General features: G+C 37.6%; 1 protein-coding gene and 1 non-coding gene across 4 annotated transcripts in view; one reads left to right on the plus strand and one right to left on the minus strand.

Moving 5' to 3' along the window:
* Positions 1-20,878, minus strand: part of CDKAL1 (CDK5 regulatory subunit associated protein 1 like 1) — a 649,842-nt gene extending 628,964 nt beyond the window's left edge. The window contains exons 1-4 of one of the 3 annotated variants that reach the window (XM_036026451.1): positions 20,794-20,878; positions 19,930-19,973; positions 11,922-12,091; positions 10,314-10,426 (exon numbers count right to left, since the gene is read on the minus strand). In XM_036026451.1, coding sequence (XP_035882344.1) covers positions 10,314-10,426; positions 11,922-12,091 — 283 coding nt within the window. In that variant the 5' untranslated portion in view covers positions 19,930-19,973; positions 20,794-20,878. Of the gene's footprint in view, positions 1-10,313; positions 10,427-11,921; positions 12,102-19,927; positions 19,974-20,793 lie in introns of all 3 variants that reach the window. The other 2 variants (XM_028511592.2, XM_036026452.1) reach the window with 2 other exon arrangements.
* Positions 811-918, plus strand: LOC114498337. Its single transcript, XR_003684762.1, has one exon. It is a non-coding gene; the product is annotated as a small nucleolar RNA SNORA40 (small nucleolar RNA).
* Positions 20,879-21,174: the final 296 nt, after the last annotated feature.

Genomic DNA, 21,174 nt, shown 5'->3' on the forward strand with positions numbered 1-21,174 from the left:
CTCCATCAACCTGGCTAACACTGTTTGACCCACCTTAGAGATCCCCAGAGATGCCACCCCACCCAATTAACTGGCCCACACAAGCTGCTTTTCCATATGAATGGCTGGTCTTGGTGCATACTTCACAACTTCCTAAGTGCTCTCAAACAAGCAACAGCTAGACTTAGTGAGCCCCAGGCCTGGCACTAGCAGTAGTTAGCCTGGATTCACAGCTTGGCTTTGCTTGGGAATCTCCAAGCCCAGTACAAGCAGCAACCATTTCCTATCGCTTTACAGCTCACGTGGGGTGGCCCTGGGCAAAACACAGGTGGGGGCTCACCTTGGCCTCCACCATTCAGGAAACCCCAGGGCCAAAGCACCTACTGGACAGTTACAGACTGCATCGAAGCACCACCACCCTGTCCCTGCACAGCAGATCCTCCATGGAGGGCCGTGGTTGGTGGTCAGTGGCCATCATCCAATCCTTACAGCTGACTGGCCTGGGTAAATCCCTGAATTGACTTACCAACAGCAACCAAGGCTCAACTACAAGAACAGGGTGTACTCTGCTGACACACAGGGCACACCTCAACTACCCAGCTTGGGTGATAGGGAAGGCTGTGCCACTGAACCCTACAGGACACCTACTACATTAGGCCACACTACCAAGACACAGTCAAAGCAGCTCTACCTAATACATAGAAACAAACACAGGGAGGCTGCCAAAACCAGGAGACAAAGAAGCATGGCCCAAATGAAACAACAGATCAAAACTCCAGAAAAAGAGCTAAATGAAATGGAGACAAGCAATCTATCAGATGCAGAGTTCAAAACACTGGTTATAAGGATGCTCAAGTACAGGTGCAGAAAATAAATCCTCTTTTGCAACCCATAACTCATTGTTTAGTATGAATTTTGGTACATACAAGAAGAAACATGATAAAGGGAAAAAAAAGGATGCTTAAAGAACTCAGTGAGGACCTCAGCATACAAAAGATCTAGTCGGAAAAAAAGGATACACTAACTGAAATAAAGAACAATTTACAAGCATAGAACAGCAGAGTAGATGAAGCCAAGAATCAAATCAATGATTTGGGGCATAAGAAAAAAAAAACAACCAATCAGAACAGAAAAAAAGCCAAAAAAATGAGGACAGTATAACCAGCCTCTGGGACAACTTCAAGAGGTCCAACATTCACATCATAAGGGTGCCAGAAGAGGAAGAGAAAGAACAAGAAATGAAAAATCTATTTGAAAAAATAATGAAAGAGCCCTGGCTGGCGTAGCTCAGTGGATTGGGCGCGGGCTGGGAACCAAAGTGTCCCAGGTTCGATTCCCAGCCAGGGTACACGCCTGGGTTGCAGGCCATAACCCCCAGCAACCGCACATTGATGTCTCTCTCTCTCTCTCTCTCTCTCTCTCTCTAACTCCCTCCCTTCCCTCTCTAAAAATAAGTAAATAAAATCTTTTAAAAAAAAAAAGAATTTCAGACCTTAGCTTTGCATTTAAAAAATAATAATAATAATAATAATGAAAGAAAACTTCTCCAATTTGGTGAAGGAAATACACATGCAAGTCCAGGAAGCACAGGGAGTCCCAAACAAGATGGATGCAAAGAGACCCACTGCGAGACACATCATCTTTAAAATGCCACAAGTGAAAGATAAAGAGAGAATCTTAAAAGCAGCAAGAAAAAAGAAGTTAGTTACCTACACGGGAGTTGCCGTAAGACTGTCAGCTGATTTCTCAAAACAAATTTTATAGGCTAGAAGGGACTGGCAAGAAATATTCATAGTCATGAAAAACAGGAACCTACAGCCAAGATTGCTCTACCCAGCAAAGCTATCATTTAGAATTGAAGAGCAGAAAAGAGCTTCCCAGACAAGAAAAAAACTAAAGGAGTTTATCATCACCAAACCATTATTACATGAAATGTTTAAGGGATTTATTTAAGAAAAAGAAGACCAAAACTATGAACAATAAAATGGCAAAAACACATATCAACAATTGAATCTTAAAAAACTACTAAGCAAACAAGAAGAACAAAGACAGAATCATGGATACAGAGAACATTTTGATGTCTGCCAGATGGGAGGGGGTTGTGCTGGAATGGGTGAAGAGGTGAGGGGATTAATGAATACAAATAGATGGTTACAAAATAGCCATGGGGATGTAAAGTACAGTATAGGCAATAGAGTAGCCAAAGAACTTATATGTGTGACCCATGGACATGAACAATGGTGTGGGGACTGCCTGAGAGTGGGGGGTGCTGGGTAGAAGGGGGCCCCAGGGGAAAAATCAGTACAACTATAATAGCATAATCTCTAAAATATAATAAAATATTAAAAAAATAAATTATCTTAAGGCTATAGTTTTCCAACAGATAGGATATATATATAGATAGTAAGGGCTTATAAAATTTGTCTGAAATGCCCAATAAGGAGGACATTTTACAATCAACAGATATTATTACTCTTTTAATGTATATAAAAAGGCTTTGTTTCTCTTTATATAGTCTTTCTCTGTTTAACATTTGAGCTTTAGAAATGCTAATATTCAACTTTATAAACTGAAGGTCACCACTAGTGTTACAGACACTGTTAAATGATAAGAATAGAATTTATTTTCACTATAACTCAGATATACTTCAGAACCTTCATATAAAAAGCATCTCTTTTGGCTATAAAAAAAGAGAATTTCTGCAAGAAAACTCTGGATTACATTAAGAAAAATGTTCTATTCAGCACATAACTAAACATCTCATAAATACTTATTACTAATACATATAAATACCACAATATTTTTAATAATTTTTTAAAAGCCTAAGTTAACAAAGCCTTTGTTCTGTCTTTACTTTCAGGTACAATACAAGCCATATGAAATTAGCAATAAATATGAACATACTGTACAAACTCCATTAAGACACTACACATAAGTCAACAGTCGCAGTGATGGTAGAAAAACAAGAGAACTAGATTAAAAAGGCACACATGGAAGGGAAGTTAAGAGCCCTGTACTAAGGTAGTGGATGATTCTTTCATTGAATTCCACTAGATTCAAAAAGAATACAAAATCAAGATGATGATATATTTATGTTCCACTGGGAGATCACAACACACTTAGAATTAAGAAGGTGGGGAGGAACCAGGTAGCTCTCAGTGGACACTGCTCTCTATAACAACAGAAACAGCTTACTTCCAACACCTAACAGTTCTGAAGCTAATAAACCAAGCACGCTCCTGTGGTATAGGTATGGAGTCCAGTAGTACATATCATCTCTCTCTTCCCTCAAAAAAAAAAAAAAAAAGGCTTCTAATAACAGTCATATATGAATGACTTCTAAAAAAGAAATTTCAAAATGATGGGAAGCAAAAAAAAAAAACCTAATTTAAGTCATTAAGTTTCTAATCAAAATGATTTGAAAATACCAACTTTGAGAGACTACAGAGCATAGTGCCAAGAAGCAGAGTCTGTGGTGACAAACAGCAATAAGGGCGACACTGTATAGGTCATGTGTCTTCCTTTCCCAGTCTCCACCACTTGTCTTGAAATATGCAGAAACTTCACACTGAAGTTATTTCATTTGATACTTGCAATAATTTACAGGAAAAGCCTAACACATAGTAGCTTTTAACCAATTCAGCTCCCTTCCCTGAAAATGTGTACAAAAATCCTGATTTTATGTAGAACTAGCCTATACAAAGTATCATCACCTAAGAGAAGTACAGTATACCATACATTTTTCATTCAGTTGTATTTTGAAGGAGTTCAAGTTTACTGCAATTTCAGCTCCCACAAAATTAATCTATTCTTATCTTAATATATTTTCTTTTAAAAATGAACTGAAAATACTGATGTGTACTGTTGTGGTCACCAGTTCTTAAAACTGAGATAGAAAGCAAGCATTGTTCTTGTTGTACTTAAGAAACTTTATGTGCACTCATACTTTAATTATGGGCAGTGTTACATCTAAAAATCCAAGTCCAAACACAAAAGTGTAACTTTAATGTCCTTAAAATTCTGCTAACCACACGTGTGTCCTTGGATGCATTCCTTACACAAACACTTCTATATTATCAATCTAATACACCCCACTGAGCTCAGTTTTAAAAATCAAAACTACTTCAAATTAAATGGCCAGGTCCAGAAAATATGCTTACATTACAGGCATTCCATTATAATACTATCTCCTATACCCAATAAACTACAGTTTATTTGTTTCTACAAAGATATATTAATTTTCTTAACTCAAACATAAGATGTTATCATATGACTTGACATTATCACCAAGCATTTCTAAAATATAAATTGGAAATGTTCTTTTAATGAAGCAGGCCCTGCTTCCCTGTATTATGTTTTAAAAAAAAGAATACATGAAAGCCTGACTTTTTACTAAAATAACTTCTAAGATTTAACATACAACTGAGGGCTTTTTCTTTGTCAAAAACAATAAACTTCTTGTCTGCTGGAACCCAAGTCGTGTTCATTTCCATATCTTCACACCTCCCAGCACTGTACCCTGTAACACCTATCACACGCAGAGAACATTTCCCAAATGAATGAACTATACACAAATACACACAGAAACTTCAAGAACTGTAAAGGCCCAACAAATGTAAAGTGATTTCTCTGAAACCACAAACATCCAAGCTAAACACTCTATTCTGACTTAGGTAAGCTTATCCCAAGTATATCTAACACACATTATTCTCATGTGTTTATGAACTACAACCTCAGTGGATGGCCTTGTGAAGAACTTTTCTCAACTAACCAAAAAGCACATGCTATCTTCCTTCATAAGCAGACATGACTACAAAATACACCTCTCTCTCTCCCTCCTTCCCTCCCCCCCTCCCAACATATACCTGCTATATCTGTATCTAAACAAAGGTTGTTTCTAAAGCAGTCACCTTGGGAAACCATACCTCACTTACTGGGCTAGGCAATGGTTAAGAGTTCTTTGCTGAAATTAGGCAAGAGTTGTGAAGTTCTGAAGAGATCCAAAAAGTGTTAGTCACAAGGTTCGTATGCCCAATGCTTCAAAAGAAAAGCCAATATCCAATTGATCAGAGTTTTGGAGTAAGGCAAGGTTTATTAGTCTAGAAGTCCTAGGGGACAATTAATTCTCAAATCCATCTAGAGAGTTCAAAATTCAGGCTCCTATATATATGTCAAGGGAAGAAAGGATAGGTGAAGCAAGATGTGGGGGGAGGAGGAGCCATAGACAGCTAGTCACCGAAAAGGAATCCAAAGAAAAGCACAGCCCTGGCTGGTGTGGCTCAGTGGACTGAATGCTGGCCTGCGAACCAGGGAGCCGTTGGTTCAATTCCCAGTCAGGGCACATGCCTCGGTTGAGAGCCAGGTCCCAGGTTGTGGACGTGCAAGAGGCAACTGCACACTGATGTTTCTCTCCTTCCTTCTCCCTCCCTTCCCCCTCTCTAGAAATAAATACATAAAACCTTTTTTAAAAAAGCAAGAAAGCACAAAATTTCTAAAGCCCTTTGTTCTTGGACTGTCCATTGACACCAGCTGATCTGAGTCAGTCCTGGAGACTCCTGCAGGTCTTTGGTAAAGTCATCATTTCATACATATTTCCCACCACTGGAGGGGGGCCACCCTCTGGCAAGGAGCTGCTCTCACAAAAACTCAAGGCACAAGCAGAATTCCTCTACTTAATTATCGTATTTGTAGCAGGAGCTACTAGCCTGAAGGCCAACACAGCAGGGAAGCATTTCACTGTTACAAAAGTAAAAGAATCACTGCTATAAACATTTTTTGAAACTAAAATGCCTTATGTTTAACTAAAACATTGTTCAATATCATATCACATACTTGATTAATCAGAGTTGGCCTCAAATGACCCGTGACCATTGTAACACTAAATGTACTCTCAAGATACAAAGATTTGCCACCAATAAAGACATTAAAAATGATTTACCAACATCTCAAAAAGAAATAATACAAAAAGTATCAATAATCAAGTCAGCATTATTAGAAAAAAGTTTAATCTACAAACAAATGCTTACTTGAAGAAGACACTCATGGAATATATGCATTTTATTGTATTTCATTTTATTTTATTTTTAATCCTCTCCTGAGGATATGCTTATCGATTTTAGTGAGAGAGGAAAGGAGAGAGAGAAACATTGATCGGTTGCCCGGTTGCCTGCCATACATCCCCTGACTGGGGATGGAACCTACAACCCATTTGTTTTGGGTGGGGGGCACTGTATGGGATGACACTCTAAATAACTTAGCCATCCAGCCAGGACACGAAATGTCTGCAATTAAAACATATTTCTTTAAAAAGTCCCTGTACCTACAGAGTCAATTTAGTTACTTTCTGTGACACTAATTTCATGGTATCATGGAACCACGTATCCATGATATAACTATTCTGAGTTTAAGGTAAAGACATCATTTTTGAGTACTATAACTGTGCAGACTTTATTTCTTTAATATGGCCTTTACCCCTTTCTCTCCTTTTGATCCAAACTGACCTCCCCCAGCACCCTGACTCATCTGCCTCCCTCTCCCTAATATGTCCACTCCCTTAATCATTAAACCCTCAGAACGATAGGGCTCTTGCTAGTATCATACTGTCTTAAGAACAAAGCCTCGTCTGTTGGCCACAGAAGCAGAGTTTCGGTCAGGCTAAAGGTAACATCTTGACTTCAGTTGGGTTTCAGCTCCAGGCCCCTGAAAGCAGAAGGGCCCCACAGACCACACCCTCACGCCACCAGACAGAACAGTGCCATGGCTGACCTCAGGACCTGGCCCCAACCAGTCAGTAGAGCCCTCGACCCCAACTCCTTTAGCTGCCATGATTAATGGTTTTTCCCCTATGTAACCCATCCCCTGGGAGCCATCAGGGAGCCAGCACCTTTAGCACTAGCATACCTATGACTCCAGGCTTGGTGCCATTTCCTCAAATAACAAAGCTCCCCTTTCTTTGGGGCACACTCCTCTTCGAGGTTGACTGGGCCTTAATGCGCACAGGTGAACTGACCCCATTAGTCTGGTAGTACAAGTAGGTTTCATTCTTTGAAATGAGAAGCAAGCAGGCACTATTTGTAAATTATGAACCACCTTTTTCCTCAAAATAAAAAGGGTTTGAAAGAGGTAATGAACAAGCTCTAACAGCCCTCACTAAGTAAGCCCCTGTGAGGTTTTAACTAAGATAATTATATTCCTAGTATCACATAGTTAAAAATAGCAATATCAAGCATATACCCACATGATCTATTTCTTCTCTAAATAGTAAAAATATCTACTATTGGTAATTGAGAGCTCATTTTGAATTTCTCTGTATGCTGTTTTCAATAATCTCCGTATACATTATACATAAACTATATTTTATACCTATTTTAATCACTTATACAGTTAAATGAAAATATTTAGGTCTATATTTGATTACTAAAACACTGTAAAACTATTAAGCAATAAAACTCTTAAAAAGTCCCACTATTCTACAATAATGACAATGACTACTGGCATTGGTAATCCAGAAATCATTCATATCTTATATTGAATCTAAATATAAAATCAGTAGAGATTCTCTTCTTAAATGTTTTACAGAGCTAAAATTGCTCATATTTCCTCAGCCTACAGAACTTAGACAAATGATTTAAAGGTCCTACAGTCTGCTGCATGCAAGCCAGACTAAAATTAAAAACTCACTATGCATTTCTAAAGTGTGGACAATCAATAGCATATAAAATTAATACACATATATACAAGTAATGCAAGTATATAAAAGTAATATACTACATTAACAAGAAAAATTAATTTCATATTCAAATCAGTGGTTCTATAATTCTCCCTTTCTTCTTATTCCCAAATAACAAGCCAAAATTAGGTGTACATAGCAAAGCTTAATATTCTTATGTAAATGAATCAGGACTTACTTTACAGAGAGGAGTAAATGTTATAAGACTAAACACAAAGTGCTAATGAACTAAAATTTAAATTAAAAAGTGTTATTTAGTCACAGAAAAAAATCAACCTCTGATTTTTTTTATGTTTCAGGGAATTACCTTAAGGGCTATTTATTCATAATACTCAAACTAGTACCATCAAAATGTGTTAAGGCAGGCTCAAGCTAAATTACACTAAAAATTACTAATGAATAGAGAAGTAATTCTAAAACCATATTTTGAGTACTTTATCAAAAGAGCAAAAGTATTAAGACCAATTTTGCTGTCTAAAAAACATGTCATCAAAAACATTAAGTTAATAATATAAGGCCATTCAGTTGCTGGTAAAAACAATAATGCCCTGGCCAGTGGGGTTCAGCTGGAGCATAAACCTATAAATGGAAAGATGTCCGGTCTGATCCTTGGTCAGGGCACATATACCAGAAGCAACCAATCAATGTGAGAAGCTTCTCACTCACATTAATGTTCCTCTCCCTCTCTCTCTCCCTCCCTTCCCCTCTCTCTAAAATCAATAAGCACGTCCTGAAATAAGAATAAAAAAAAAAAACTATGAAGGGAGCAAGTTTCTAGTCCTGCCCCATCCTCACATGCTATACGGAAGCCATGACTTGCCCATTATATACACAAAGGCAACTGTGAGGTACAGACTAGTGGTTAAGAACAGTGTTTTGAACTGGCAGAGAATGCACTGCCTGTCTGATTTAAAATAAGACACAACCTGTCCATTCTCACTTTTAAAGTAGGGATGCCAATATTTCCTCATATCACAAAAACTAAGCAAGATAGCATATATGAAGTCCTGGGCCAGTGCCTGTCACAAAGAATTCAAATTATGGTGCCATTTAATATTCATACAGACAGACACAGTAACAAATATAGACATTATATGTGCCCCTTAATATACTTATTTCCTAGCCCTGACACATGAGAGGACCTAGAAGCACTGACACTTCACAGCGGCAATGAGCAAACCTGGTGTCCGAATCTTTGATCTACTTTTAAACACCATTCTCTAAGTGAAAGGGACCAGGGCTCCTTGGAAAAGTGACTGCTTCCAAGGCTGAGGAAGAAAAAATATGAGACTAGAACATCTTCACATGCCAGAAAATAAGAAAATGCTCAAAAAAGAATGAGGGCATGTTGAGAAGACCCAGAAGCCAGCCTGAACAAGGTCCTGTGGCGAAAGTTGGAACAATGAGCAGCAAAAGAAATGTAGTCTGTGATCACACCAGACTACATCTCACAGAATTAAAAAAATCCGTGAGTCTGTACTGAGAAAGGATAGCTCTTCCTTACACAAGGATTCCATTAATAAATGTGGATGAAAGAAGAAAACAGAAAATCACCACTAAGCGAACAATGCAGTAATGACTGTTGCAGGCAAGATCCGCTGACAGATGCTAACATTAGTAGACAGAAAGGCCAAAGAGAAACAGGATACTTACTCACTACAATAACTTCACTGTGGAGAAATCTGGCAGACAAGGGTTAGTGCCCTAGTAATAAGATATAGTGACATCACGATCCCCTAATATTATGTACTGAGAAGGACACACTAACACTTCTGTCCTCTTCCTGCCGAAAAATGCACACATAACCTTACTCTAATCGTGACAAAACATCACACAAACCCAAGTTGGGGTCATTCTACAAAACAACTAATCAGTTTTCTTCAGAAGTTCAAGAACACAAAAGACAAGAAACTGAGGAACTGTCACAGACTGGGGAAGACTAAGGAGACATTACAAATAAATGGAAGGTAAGATCCTATATTAGATCCTGGAACAAAAAAAGAACATAAATGGGAAAACTGGTAAAATTCAAGTAAGATTTGTAGTTTAGATAATAATATTGCACTGTTAATTTCCTAGTTTATTCATTATACTATAATTATATATTATACTATAATTTTGTATATTAGGGGAAGATGGGTGAGGGGACACATGAACTCTGTAATTTTACTACTCTTGTGTAAGGTTAAACTTGTCTCAAAACAGTTTTTAAAGCTTTTTTAATATATGAAATCCACGGTTGCATAGGCAATGTATTACAGCTTTCTCTTTGCTTTGCCTTAAAATCATTACCATATTTTTCAGACCATAAGACACATTTATCCCTGCCCCCCAAATCTGGAGGCATAATGGTTGTTAATGCTGCTGTTGAGTTCTGTTTACATTTACATTGGTGAAATATTATTTTATGTTATTAAATATTTTACCACATTTTTGCTTCAAAATTTTTTTCCTATTTTCCTCCTCTAAAACCTAGGTGTATCTTATGGTCCGAAAATACGAAAGCTATGTTAAAATATCCCTTCATTGCTGAAACTAGAATACATACATCTAAAAACTGAGCTCTGAAAAATGTAATCAATAAATACATTACAGATCCCATTACCTGTAATTTTATATCCATAAGCAGCTAGTTGTCCAGCCATATATTCTCCATCTGAATTATTATGAGAACAACCCCATGTCCGTATCCAAATTTTCTGTATGCCAGGAATAGTGCTATCAAACAATCAATAAAAGAAAAAAGTGAGCTTCCCTCAATGATTTTTAAAATAAAACATACTAGATGATTTCTGGGCATATTATGAAAAACATAAACCACTCACTGCATCCCATTCACAAGCTATTCATTAAATGCACCAACTTAATCTATAATCTGTTGGCACACCAAAAGTCTAAAATCAAGGTAAAATAACCACAGAATTCTAAGGTAAGACTCTCTACACAAAAATATCTCCTTTTTCTCTGAACTGTATTTTAAATTCAGTAGTACTAATATACTACTGATATTAAGTTTGACTCTTAAATGGTACATACAAGTAACAATAGCAAAGAAAATGGTTCTAGTTAACAATGATAAATAAAAAAAAAAGTAACAAGTATATCCATCTGCTCACAAAGAGAGACTCTATATACTCACTCCAATCTTTATTTTATAACTTAGAGATATAAATAACTGCATCAAAATGGACAAACTATCATCCTATGGCATTATTAAAAGTACTTCATCTATAAAAATACAGTTCAAAAATATAGTTTTAGGAAAAGAATAAAAGGGCTTTTGACTTGGATTGCCCTAATAATTTATAATTAAACAGAAATTACCTTAAGAATAGGTTCAGGACAAATTTGATAAACATCAGTTATTTTTAAAATAGAAGCAAACATCCCTGGCTGGTGTGGTTCAGTGGATTGAGCACCGGCCTGCAAACTGAAACATCACCGGTTCAATTCCCAGTCAGAGCACATGTCTGGGTTGCAGGCCAGGTCCCCAGTAGGGGACAAGCAAGAGGCAACTGATGTTTTTCTCATACGCTGATGTTTCTCTCCCTCTCTTTCTCCCTCCCTTCCTCTGTCTCTAAAAATAAATAAATGAAATCTTTTATAAAAATAAGTAAAATAGAAGCAAATATTTTCATATATTTTAAAAGTTTAATGATCCAAACAAATTCAAGTATATTAAAATTTCCAACAATACTAAATAAATATAAGTATATTAAATTATACAACTGCATAATCAATCATTCCTGACTAGGTTTTATTAGAATTTCACCAGAGATTTAATAATGTAAACAGTGCAATAATTTGTATCCAATGCCTTTACCTGAACCATAAGTATTTGTAACTTTGCTAACAAAAATCAAATGTCCAAACCACCTCTCTATCATAAGAACCACAAATTGCAGTAGAAATTTCAATTTGGAAGTTACAGAAAATTACATACCAGATATAGTAATATCAAAAAGGTGAGGGTGGGATCCTATCTATACACCCAATACTGTCCTAAGCCCTGCCTTCAAGGAACATGCAATTTAAGACCTTTTTTTAACCAATTACATTGCTAAATTAAAAAACATTCAAATAAAAAATTAATCTACATACTTTCTCTCAAAGGTTTGAAGATTTTTTAAAAGAGAACTTACGTATATCACATAGACCAATGCTACCAGCTTCTCCCTGGGAATGACATGGAATTAAAAAAAACAAAGCTTACCTATCACTTGGTGGACTCTCTTCCTCTTGCAAATTCTGTTGGGTATTTCTTCTTCGCACCTTTGGAACAATATGCTTTCTTGCAAAATGCCTATCTTGTGGCTTTGAATCTTGCTGCGACACAATATCTTCTATGTCATCCACTAGTGTATCACAGGATGCAGAAGGCATCTTCTTCACCCCATAAAAAAGTTATAAATGATACAAGCTTATGAGTCTCTCAGAAAATCTGTTTAACATAGCTTCACCTATAAAGTATCCTTGCTAAACTTGAATCCAATAAAGCATTTTGTTTTAACTTCATGTTTACAGAAAATGCAGAGATAAAGAAACATAAGGACACAATCAGACAAATCCTATTGATAGTGGGACATTCCAAGGCTCAAACTGAACTACGTCTTCAACAAATCAATATCATGGAGAAAAAAGGAAGAGAACTGTTCAAGATCAAAGGAAACTTAAAAGCACACCACCTAAATGCAATGCATGTTCTTGTTTAGATCTTACTTTGTCCAACCAGCTGCAAGACAACTGGGGAACAACTAGGGAAATAAGAATATGAATTGGGTATCGGATAACATTAGGATGATGTTATTTACCAGTAATTTTCAACCTTTTTCATCTCATGGCACACATAAACTAATTACAAAATTCTGTGGCACACCAAAAAATAGATTACATTTTTACAGATCTGACAAAAAAGAGATATAATTTTGATTGATTTACAAAAAAATAATAATAGTAGTAATTACCTACTCTTTTTGCTCCAGAGTGACTTTTGAAAAAATCAGGTACCTATACTTGTATATAAGGATTTCTGGTACCAAGAATTAATCAATCCCTATTATGCAACATGACCAGTAAGATGCACTTCTATTGTATGACCTATATATTTATGGTTCAAGACAGGGCATTCACACCAGATGGGTATTGTGTTGTCTGCTGTCATTTCTTTTTGTTTGGCAATCTAAGAGAAAAGAGGTCAGTGCTGACTAGTAAGGTACTGCATGCTTTAAAAACTCTTGAGGCACACCAGTTCAAAATCATTGCTATACATGATAAAATATAAAGTATTGCCCCTATGTTTAAAAATCTTACTTTTTTTACACTGAATACATTATTTATATGTTATAAAATATCTTTTTTGGATATGTTATAAAATATCATATTGAATACTTGGAGGTGAAATGTCATTACATTGTAATTTACTAAAATAAAAATTAAATTAAGATATACGGGAAAACATTTACAACTCTTAATTCTAGGAAAAGATGTATTAGTGTTCATTATCCTATTTTTGTAATCAAGAAAAGAAAACGTGGACACAGCTTCCAGGAAGATAGAGTAGACATTCTTTTCCCTGTGTCTCCTGATAAGTACAACCAAAACTCTGGACATTATATATAAAATAAACACAAGAAGACTTTGAAAGGTGGAAAGAAAATAGTAACAGGCTAGGGACCTTGGAATCCAAGAAAAAACACAACGGTGAGTTCCTTGTGGTTTATTTTGTCTCCTGTCCCCAGGCACAGAGCTAAAGAAGCCAGTGACCCTAAAGTACCAACACACATAGATGATAAAAGCCCCCAACAAAAGCCTGTTTTCTTGTCAAGGAACCAGAAAAGGGGCAGCCTACCAACACAGAAAATTTTGACAATAACTATTCTGCATGTGAAAAAAAAAACTCTACAAAACACAAAACTATAATCCCACCTCCAGACAAGCCACAGAAGGCCAGGTGGGGACCCTGGACTTCCACACTAACCAACGAAGCAGTAATGAAACCCTACTCCACCCACGGTGTTAGTGAAGATTAAATTGACATAAGTTTAAAATTAAATTCCTATCAAAATCTAAAACAACTGGTAAAAAAAAAAAAAGAAAAAAGTGGGTGGAATTAGCCTGACCAATTCTAAGACTCATTAAGTAATCAAGACTGTGTAGTATTGGTGAAATATAAACACATCAACAAAACATAACAGAGAACCTGGAAATAGACCTACAGAAATAAGCCCAAATGATTTTTCACAAAAGTACAGAAGCTGTTCAATGGAGGAAAGAGAAACTTCAAAAATTAGTGCTGGAGCAACTGGACATTTATAGACAAAACTGCAAACTGCAACCTAAGTCTCACATCTTACAAAACGTACCATGGACTTAAATGTAAAATGTTAAGACTATGTAACTTTTAGAAAAAATCATAAGAGAAAATTTGCTAGACCTACAGCTAGGTGAAGAGTTCTTAGACTTGATACCAAAAGCACAATCAATAAAAAAAATTACATCCAGATATCATCAAAATTAAAAACTTTTGCTCTGCAAAGGACCCTTTTGAGAGAATGAAAAGTCAAAGTACAGAGTGGGAGCGAATATTTGCAAATCTGACAAAGGACTACTATCTTGAATTAAAAACACAATACTGAAAAATACTTTTGTTCATTTTCCAATTAGAAAATGAACAAAAGAAAGACATTTCACCTAGGAAAATACACAGGGGAGAGGTGGGAGAGAGTGAGTGGGGGAGGAATGGTGAAGGAAGGAATCTGGCTTGGGGTGGTGAATACACTAGACAATATACAGATGGTGTATTATAGAATCGTACCCCTGAAACATGTCACCCCAATATGTTCAATTTAAAAAATGCAATAGTTACAGATACACAGAGGCCTAATAAGCAGATGAAAAGACATTCAACATTACTACACAGCTATCAGAATGGCTAAAATAACAAATAGTGAGGCCCTGGCCAGGTAGCTCATTTGGTTAGAGTGTCATCCCGACGTGCCAAGGTTGTAGGTTCAATACCCAGTCAGGGTACATACAGGAAGCAACCAGTGAATGTGTAAGTGGAACAACAAATCAACGTGCCTCTTTCTCTCTCTCTCTCAAATCAAAACTTTTTAAAAATAGTGAGAACACTAAATGCTGATGAGTATGCAGAGTAATGGAATCACTCATACAGTCCTGATGGGAATATAAAATGGCACAGTTGCTTGGAGAAAAAAGTTTGGCATTTTCTTTAAAAAATTAATTATTTAACTACCATGCAACCTGGCCATTGTATTTCTGAGGGCTTAATCCATGAGATGTAAAGAGTAACAATCACAAAAAACCTGAACACAAATGTTTATAGTAACTTTCTTTGTAATACCCAAAACCTAGAAACAACCCAGATGCCCTTCAGTAAGTTGAATAGTTAAATAAAACTGTGGTACGTCCATACTCAACCATAAAGAAGGATGTACTGTTGATGTATGAAACAACCTGGGTGAAAGGCCAAAGAATGATGCTGAGCAAGTGAATACAGCCAATCCTAAAAGGTCATATGCTTACATAATTATTTATGTAACATACTTGAAATTGAAATTAAATTATAGAAATGGAGAACAAAATAGTAGTTACCAGGGATCAAGGAGAGGACAGCTAGGAGGAAAGTGAATGTGAGTATAAAAGGGCAACATGAGAGAACCCTGTGGTAGTGAAAATATTCTATATCCTGACTATACAAATATCAATATCCTGGTTCTGGTATTACATTGTAGTTTTGCAAGATGTTACAATTGGGGGAAGCTGGGTAAAGTGTATAGCATCTCCACATAATTTTTGTAACTGTAAGTGAATCTATAATTATGTTAAAATAAAAAATTCTTAAAGAAACTATCTAGAAAAAAAAGAAAGAAAAAGAAGGTATACTTGAAAGTACACTTCCTGGTAACACTACCACCAATACTATATCCAGACACAAAGAAGGTACTCAGAGTCAACTCACTAACGATTCACAACTCCATTAGGCAGTGTTATTATCCTCATTTTAAAGCAATCAGAAGCACAGAAAAGCTAACTTACCGAGGGAAGCACAGCAAGCATTCCATGCCAGGTGAGCCCGAGCCCATATGCTGTGCGGCACTCTACTGCCTACTTACTCAATGTACGTACACTGAGTGACCACTCATCTGGGCCACCAAAACCACTGTAAAGAACCCTATACTCTCCTTTGGTCTCAGCCTTTCTGATGAATTTTCCTTCTCTTCATTTGCCAATTTTCCGTCTTTTAATTAACAATTTTCAAGTAAGCGTAGCTTCCAGCCATGATTCTGTAGCTCAGCGGATAGGGCACTGACCCAACCAAAAGGTTGCCTATTTGATTCCCCATCAGGGCACATGCCTGGTTTGCAGGCCAAGTCCCATGTTGGGAACATGCAAAAGGCAATCAATGGATGTTTCTCTCCCTCTCCTTTTCCCTCCCTTCCCCTCTCTCTAAAAATAAATAAAATATTTTAAAAGAAAAAGAAAAAGAGTGGCTTCCAGCCAGGCTCATTCTGTACCTTTTACTGTAATATCCTCTTTACAACTATGACAAATTATGCCCTGTAAATCACACAAACCTATGTTCAAATCTCAGCTAGCTTTACATAGTTAGTAAGAGCAAAATAAAAAGATCACAATAACCCAATAACCAAAATGACAATCAATCAAGGATTTGCTAAATTACAGTTAAAATGCATACCACATGGGCATGGAGGGGCTGTCAATCACAAACCTCCTCCTTCCATAGGCACAAGACTAGGGGATGTGACCCAAGCCTGCCAGAGTAGCCCATCCTCCTGACCACAGTGACCAGTTCAGGGTTGGCTGTCTCAAGCCTTACCGGTCATGATCATCACCAGGACTTCTGTGCTGAGCTAACAGGAGAGATGGCTCCTCTTTTCACTGAAGTGGCTAAGTTGGGAGGATGTCAACTTGATGATGCTGGAGACCATCTGTGAGTCACAGGGCAGAAGGCCACCTAAAAATTGAACTAGTAAGAACAGAAGAGATGGGAGCCATACTGACATTATTTGAGCACCCAGACCTAACCAATGCCTAAAGCCTGATGCTGCCCACTCTACCCGGTCACGTCAGCCAATAAATTTCTTCCATGGCTTCAGTTAGTTTGAGTTGGGTTTTCTGCTCTTGCACACAAGAGCTCTGGCCAACTCAGCAAACTCAGTATGGTGAAATGAACTAAGTTAGTCTTTCTCAAATTGGTTCCATTTGAGGTATTAACTATCACTGAAAAAACTGATCTGTGGTCAAATTAATATAGAAATCCTCCCTCCTTATAAATTCTCAGCATGTATAAGTAGAGCAAAGACTGTGAACTGCTTTCAGTAAAGAAACCACCGCCTGCATACCAAAAGGTCACCAGTTTGATTCCAAATCAGGGCACATGCATGGGTTGCAAGCCAGGTTCCCACTTAGGGGTGTTAAGAGAGGCAACTGATTGTTTCTCTCTCTTTCTCTCTCTCTCTCTCTCTCTCTCTCTCTCTCTCTCTCTCTCTCTCTCATTCTCTCTCTCCTTCTCCCTCCCTCCTTCCCTTCTTCCTAAAAATAAATAAAATCTTTTTTTTAAGTCAAAATGAGAACACTTGATCTTCTCCCGACTTGCTTCCTACATGCAACCACCACCAAACACTACACCAGACCCTTCCACAATTTCCCCCATCCCATGTAAAGGCAAACCCAGCCTTCTACCCGCTCAGACCAAAACTCCTGGAACCCCCTCCCTAATCCATTGCACAAACAAAATCCTGTTGGTTCTATCTTTAAAATATATTCAGAACCTATCTCTGATCCTACTTACTGTTACATTCTTGGTCCAAACCATCATCAACTCTTTCCTAGCTCACTTAGTCTCCCTGCTTCTACCCTTAATTCCCAAAGGACATTTCAGCATAGAAATCAGGAAGGATCCCTTTAAAATCTAAGTTTATCTCAAGCTTCTGATCAAAACCTTTCAATGTCTTCTACCTCAGTAAAAAGTTAAGGCACTACAAGAGTCTGCAAGACCTAGGTAATCAACTTTCTGTTACTTTCTTGACTTAATTGCCTATCAATCTCCCCCTCACTCCACTCAGCCACATGGGCTTCCTTGCCCGTTCATACCTACCAGGTGTACAAACATCTCAGGATCTTATTCTTGCCTGGAATATCTTCAACCCCTTCAGGACTTTGCTCAAATGTCCCCAGTGAGGCCTTACTGAGCAACTCCCACATCTCACCACATATATATATACACTTTCTATTTCCATTCCCCACCTTGTTTTCTTTCCTTGGCACTTCATCACCTGCTAGATGTTTTCATTCTATTGTTACTATCTATCTCTTTCTACTAGAATATACTCTGTGTCTGTAAAGGTTTTTGTGTGCTTTGTTCACTGCTTTATTCCAGGGGGAGCCTAAAACTATGTCTAACATATTGCTCGTTCTCAGTATTTTTTACTGTAGACTATCCAATCTAACAAAGTATGGCCCCTAGTTATCCCCTCTGTCACCTCCCACTCTGTACCAACTGTACTAACCTTTTAGATATTCTCTAAGTATGCCAAACTAGTTTCTGACTCAGGGGCCTTCACAATTGCTATTCCTCTGCCTGTAATATCATCCCCCAGATATCCCTACAGCTTGCTGCCCACTTATCCACTCACATGGCACCTCCTTGGAGAGGCCTTTCCTAAACAACATGTCTGAAATAACCACACAGTGACCAAGCATTCCCCACACATTCTCACTAACCTCTAACCCTACTTTATGCTTCATTTCTCTTCATAGCACTAACCTACCTGATACCATATATGCAACTGCATCTGTCTTTCTCATTACACTGTAAGCTCCACAAGGACAAAGGCATCATCTGTTTTTCGCCACTATATCTAGAATGCTTTCCAATATTCTCATGTGTGTAGCCACAGTTGTGAAATAAAATTCTACACCAGTACTTTTTACAGTGTGGTTCCCAGACCAGCACAACCAGAATTACTGGGGAACTTGTTAGAAATGAAAAGTCTCCAGCTCCACTTTAGATCTATTGAATCAGATATTCTGAGTAAAGCCCAGTAATCTTTAACAAGCCTTCCAGATAATTTTGATGGCCACTAAAATTTAAGAATCATTTTCCTAGAGTTATTCTGTCATAAAAGCCATCAAGCATGTTTGTCAAAAATGCATTACCTAGTCAACTGATTTTCAACAAGGTTGCAAAAACAATTTCACTGAGGGAAAGAACAGCCTTTTCAACAAATGGACAACTGGAGAGCCACATGCAAAGAATGAAGGTGGATTCCTACCTCTTATCACATACAAAAAGTTAACTCAAAATGGATCACAGACCTAAATTTAAGAGCTAATACTATAAAACTCTTAGAAAAAAACATAGGTGTAAATTTTCATGACATTAGAGTAAGCACTGGTTTCTTAGTTATGACACCGAAAAAACAAGCAACAAAAGAAAAAACAGATGAGACCTTATCAAAATTCAAAATTTTTATGCTTCAAAGGACACCATCAAGAGAGTGAAAAGACAACTCCACACAATGGGAGAAAAGATTTGTAAATCATATTTCTGATAAAAAGTCTTATTTTGGAACACGTAGGAAAAAAAACACAGTTCAACAACAGAAGACAAATAACCCAGTGCAAAATACAGGCAAAGGATTTGAATAGACACTTATCCAAAGAAGATACACAAATGACCAATAAGCACATGAAAAGATGTATCACTAGCTATCAGGGAAATGCAAATCAAAATCATGAAATATCACTTCACACTTGCTAGGATAACTAGATTCAAAAAGGCAGAGAACAGCACTGTGGATTAGAACAACCAGAGAGAGAGAGAACAGAGAAGAGGAAAGGGGAAAGTGCCAAGTCTTCAGAAACTCCAAATTTAACTGCCAAATAAAAGAGAACCAGCTTTTAATGGGAACCAAGAAGCAGCCACCACATAGGGGAACAAACCAGCTGTCATTGAAGGCAAAGGCAGAGAGCATGTCAGTGGACTCAGTGTAACCTAACACAGACAGATGGTTAAGTAAAATAAATGAAAATGTTTCTTGGATTTAGTGATATGGAGATCATAGCATATCCATATAATGATGGTGGTAAAGTTACTAAGAACTTGGGCTTTTTGCATATTATATAATGTGTAACATGTCACTCAAACAAAAAAAAGATTTAAAATAAGTGAATACCTTGATTATCTGCAATTAGTCTCAAATCCTCTTGAAAGACTGGTCTGGAAAATAAAAATTGATTGGAAAAAGCAAGTTCACAACAAGTTCACAAAACCACAGTAAGAACTCTTTAAAAAAAATTACCTAAAAGAGATTAGCCTCCATAAAACACTGTCTTATACAGCAGGGTTAATTATGACCCATACTACTTGCAACTTCTTAATGATTAGAGCAAGTGTGTTGACGTCTGCCATATTTGCCATGACTAGGATCCAGCGTCTGGCAACAGTAAGAAATACTATCCGGCACTATCAGTCTGCGTGATTCAAGTAATAATACCAAGAACTACCAAACGGAAATGAGGAATGAAATAGGTAGGCATCCAGATCACCTTCCATCCGAAAGACACATGTCGCCCTGATATGCAGACTGATTTTATGACTAAACGAGAATGAAAAGTGAAAACACAGGACATCTACTCTTACGACTCCAGCTTAAATTCTTAATGAGATACAGCTCTGTGAAAGCTAAATAACTGCGACAGCCTCCTCCCGTCCTACACAATCACTAACTCAGAAAGTGGGAGAACGAGTAAAGTTTATCTTGACAATAAGGAACGAGATCCCTTCACACTCCGTACAGCTCTGCACCACCTGAGGCCAAGGACCCTGTCCTCACTTTTGGCAGCACTCCCAACCTCCCCGTTCCCCCATCCCAGCTGGCAGGTCCCTCTTTAACTGCGAAATAAACCAGCGAAGACTATAATTGGGGAAACAAGGCTCCGCCATGAAACGAGCTCCGGCCGCACTGTGCCCCACACTGATCCACCTGCCACCCTTACCCAGTAGTCGAGAAATAACAAAGCAGACCAAAGAAACTCACCGCTCTCCGCAACAGCACAGACTTCAGATGGAGCTCGCCATGACACATACGTCCCGCCACGTTCAACTGCGCGTGCTCGGCGACGGTGGCCCGGGGAGATCAAATTACATCACTGCAGAAGCGCGAGTTCTGCTTTAATTTAGTTTAGTAATGATTATGCTTACATTTCTTTTGGCTGCTGAGGCAAAAATACACGCCCAAGGCATCGGATTCTTAGAACCAGTTAACAGTTAACTTATCAGTACCTACTGTGTGCCAGGCACTGTGTTAAGGTTAAGGGCTTTACATAAACATCTTCTATTGACTTATTTATTATTATATATTATTTTACAAAAGAGGAAACTGGAGTTTAAGTACTTGCCCAAAGTTACTCCCCCAGTA

The sequence above is a fragment of the Phyllostomus discolor genome, chromosome 5, assembly GCF_004126475.2.
Source record: "Phyllostomus discolor isolate MPI-MPIP mPhyDis1 chromosome 5, mPhyDis1.pri.v3, whole genome shotgun sequence".
Lineage (NCBI taxonomy): Eukaryota > Metazoa > Chordata > Mammalia > Chiroptera > Phyllostomidae > Phyllostomus > Phyllostomus discolor.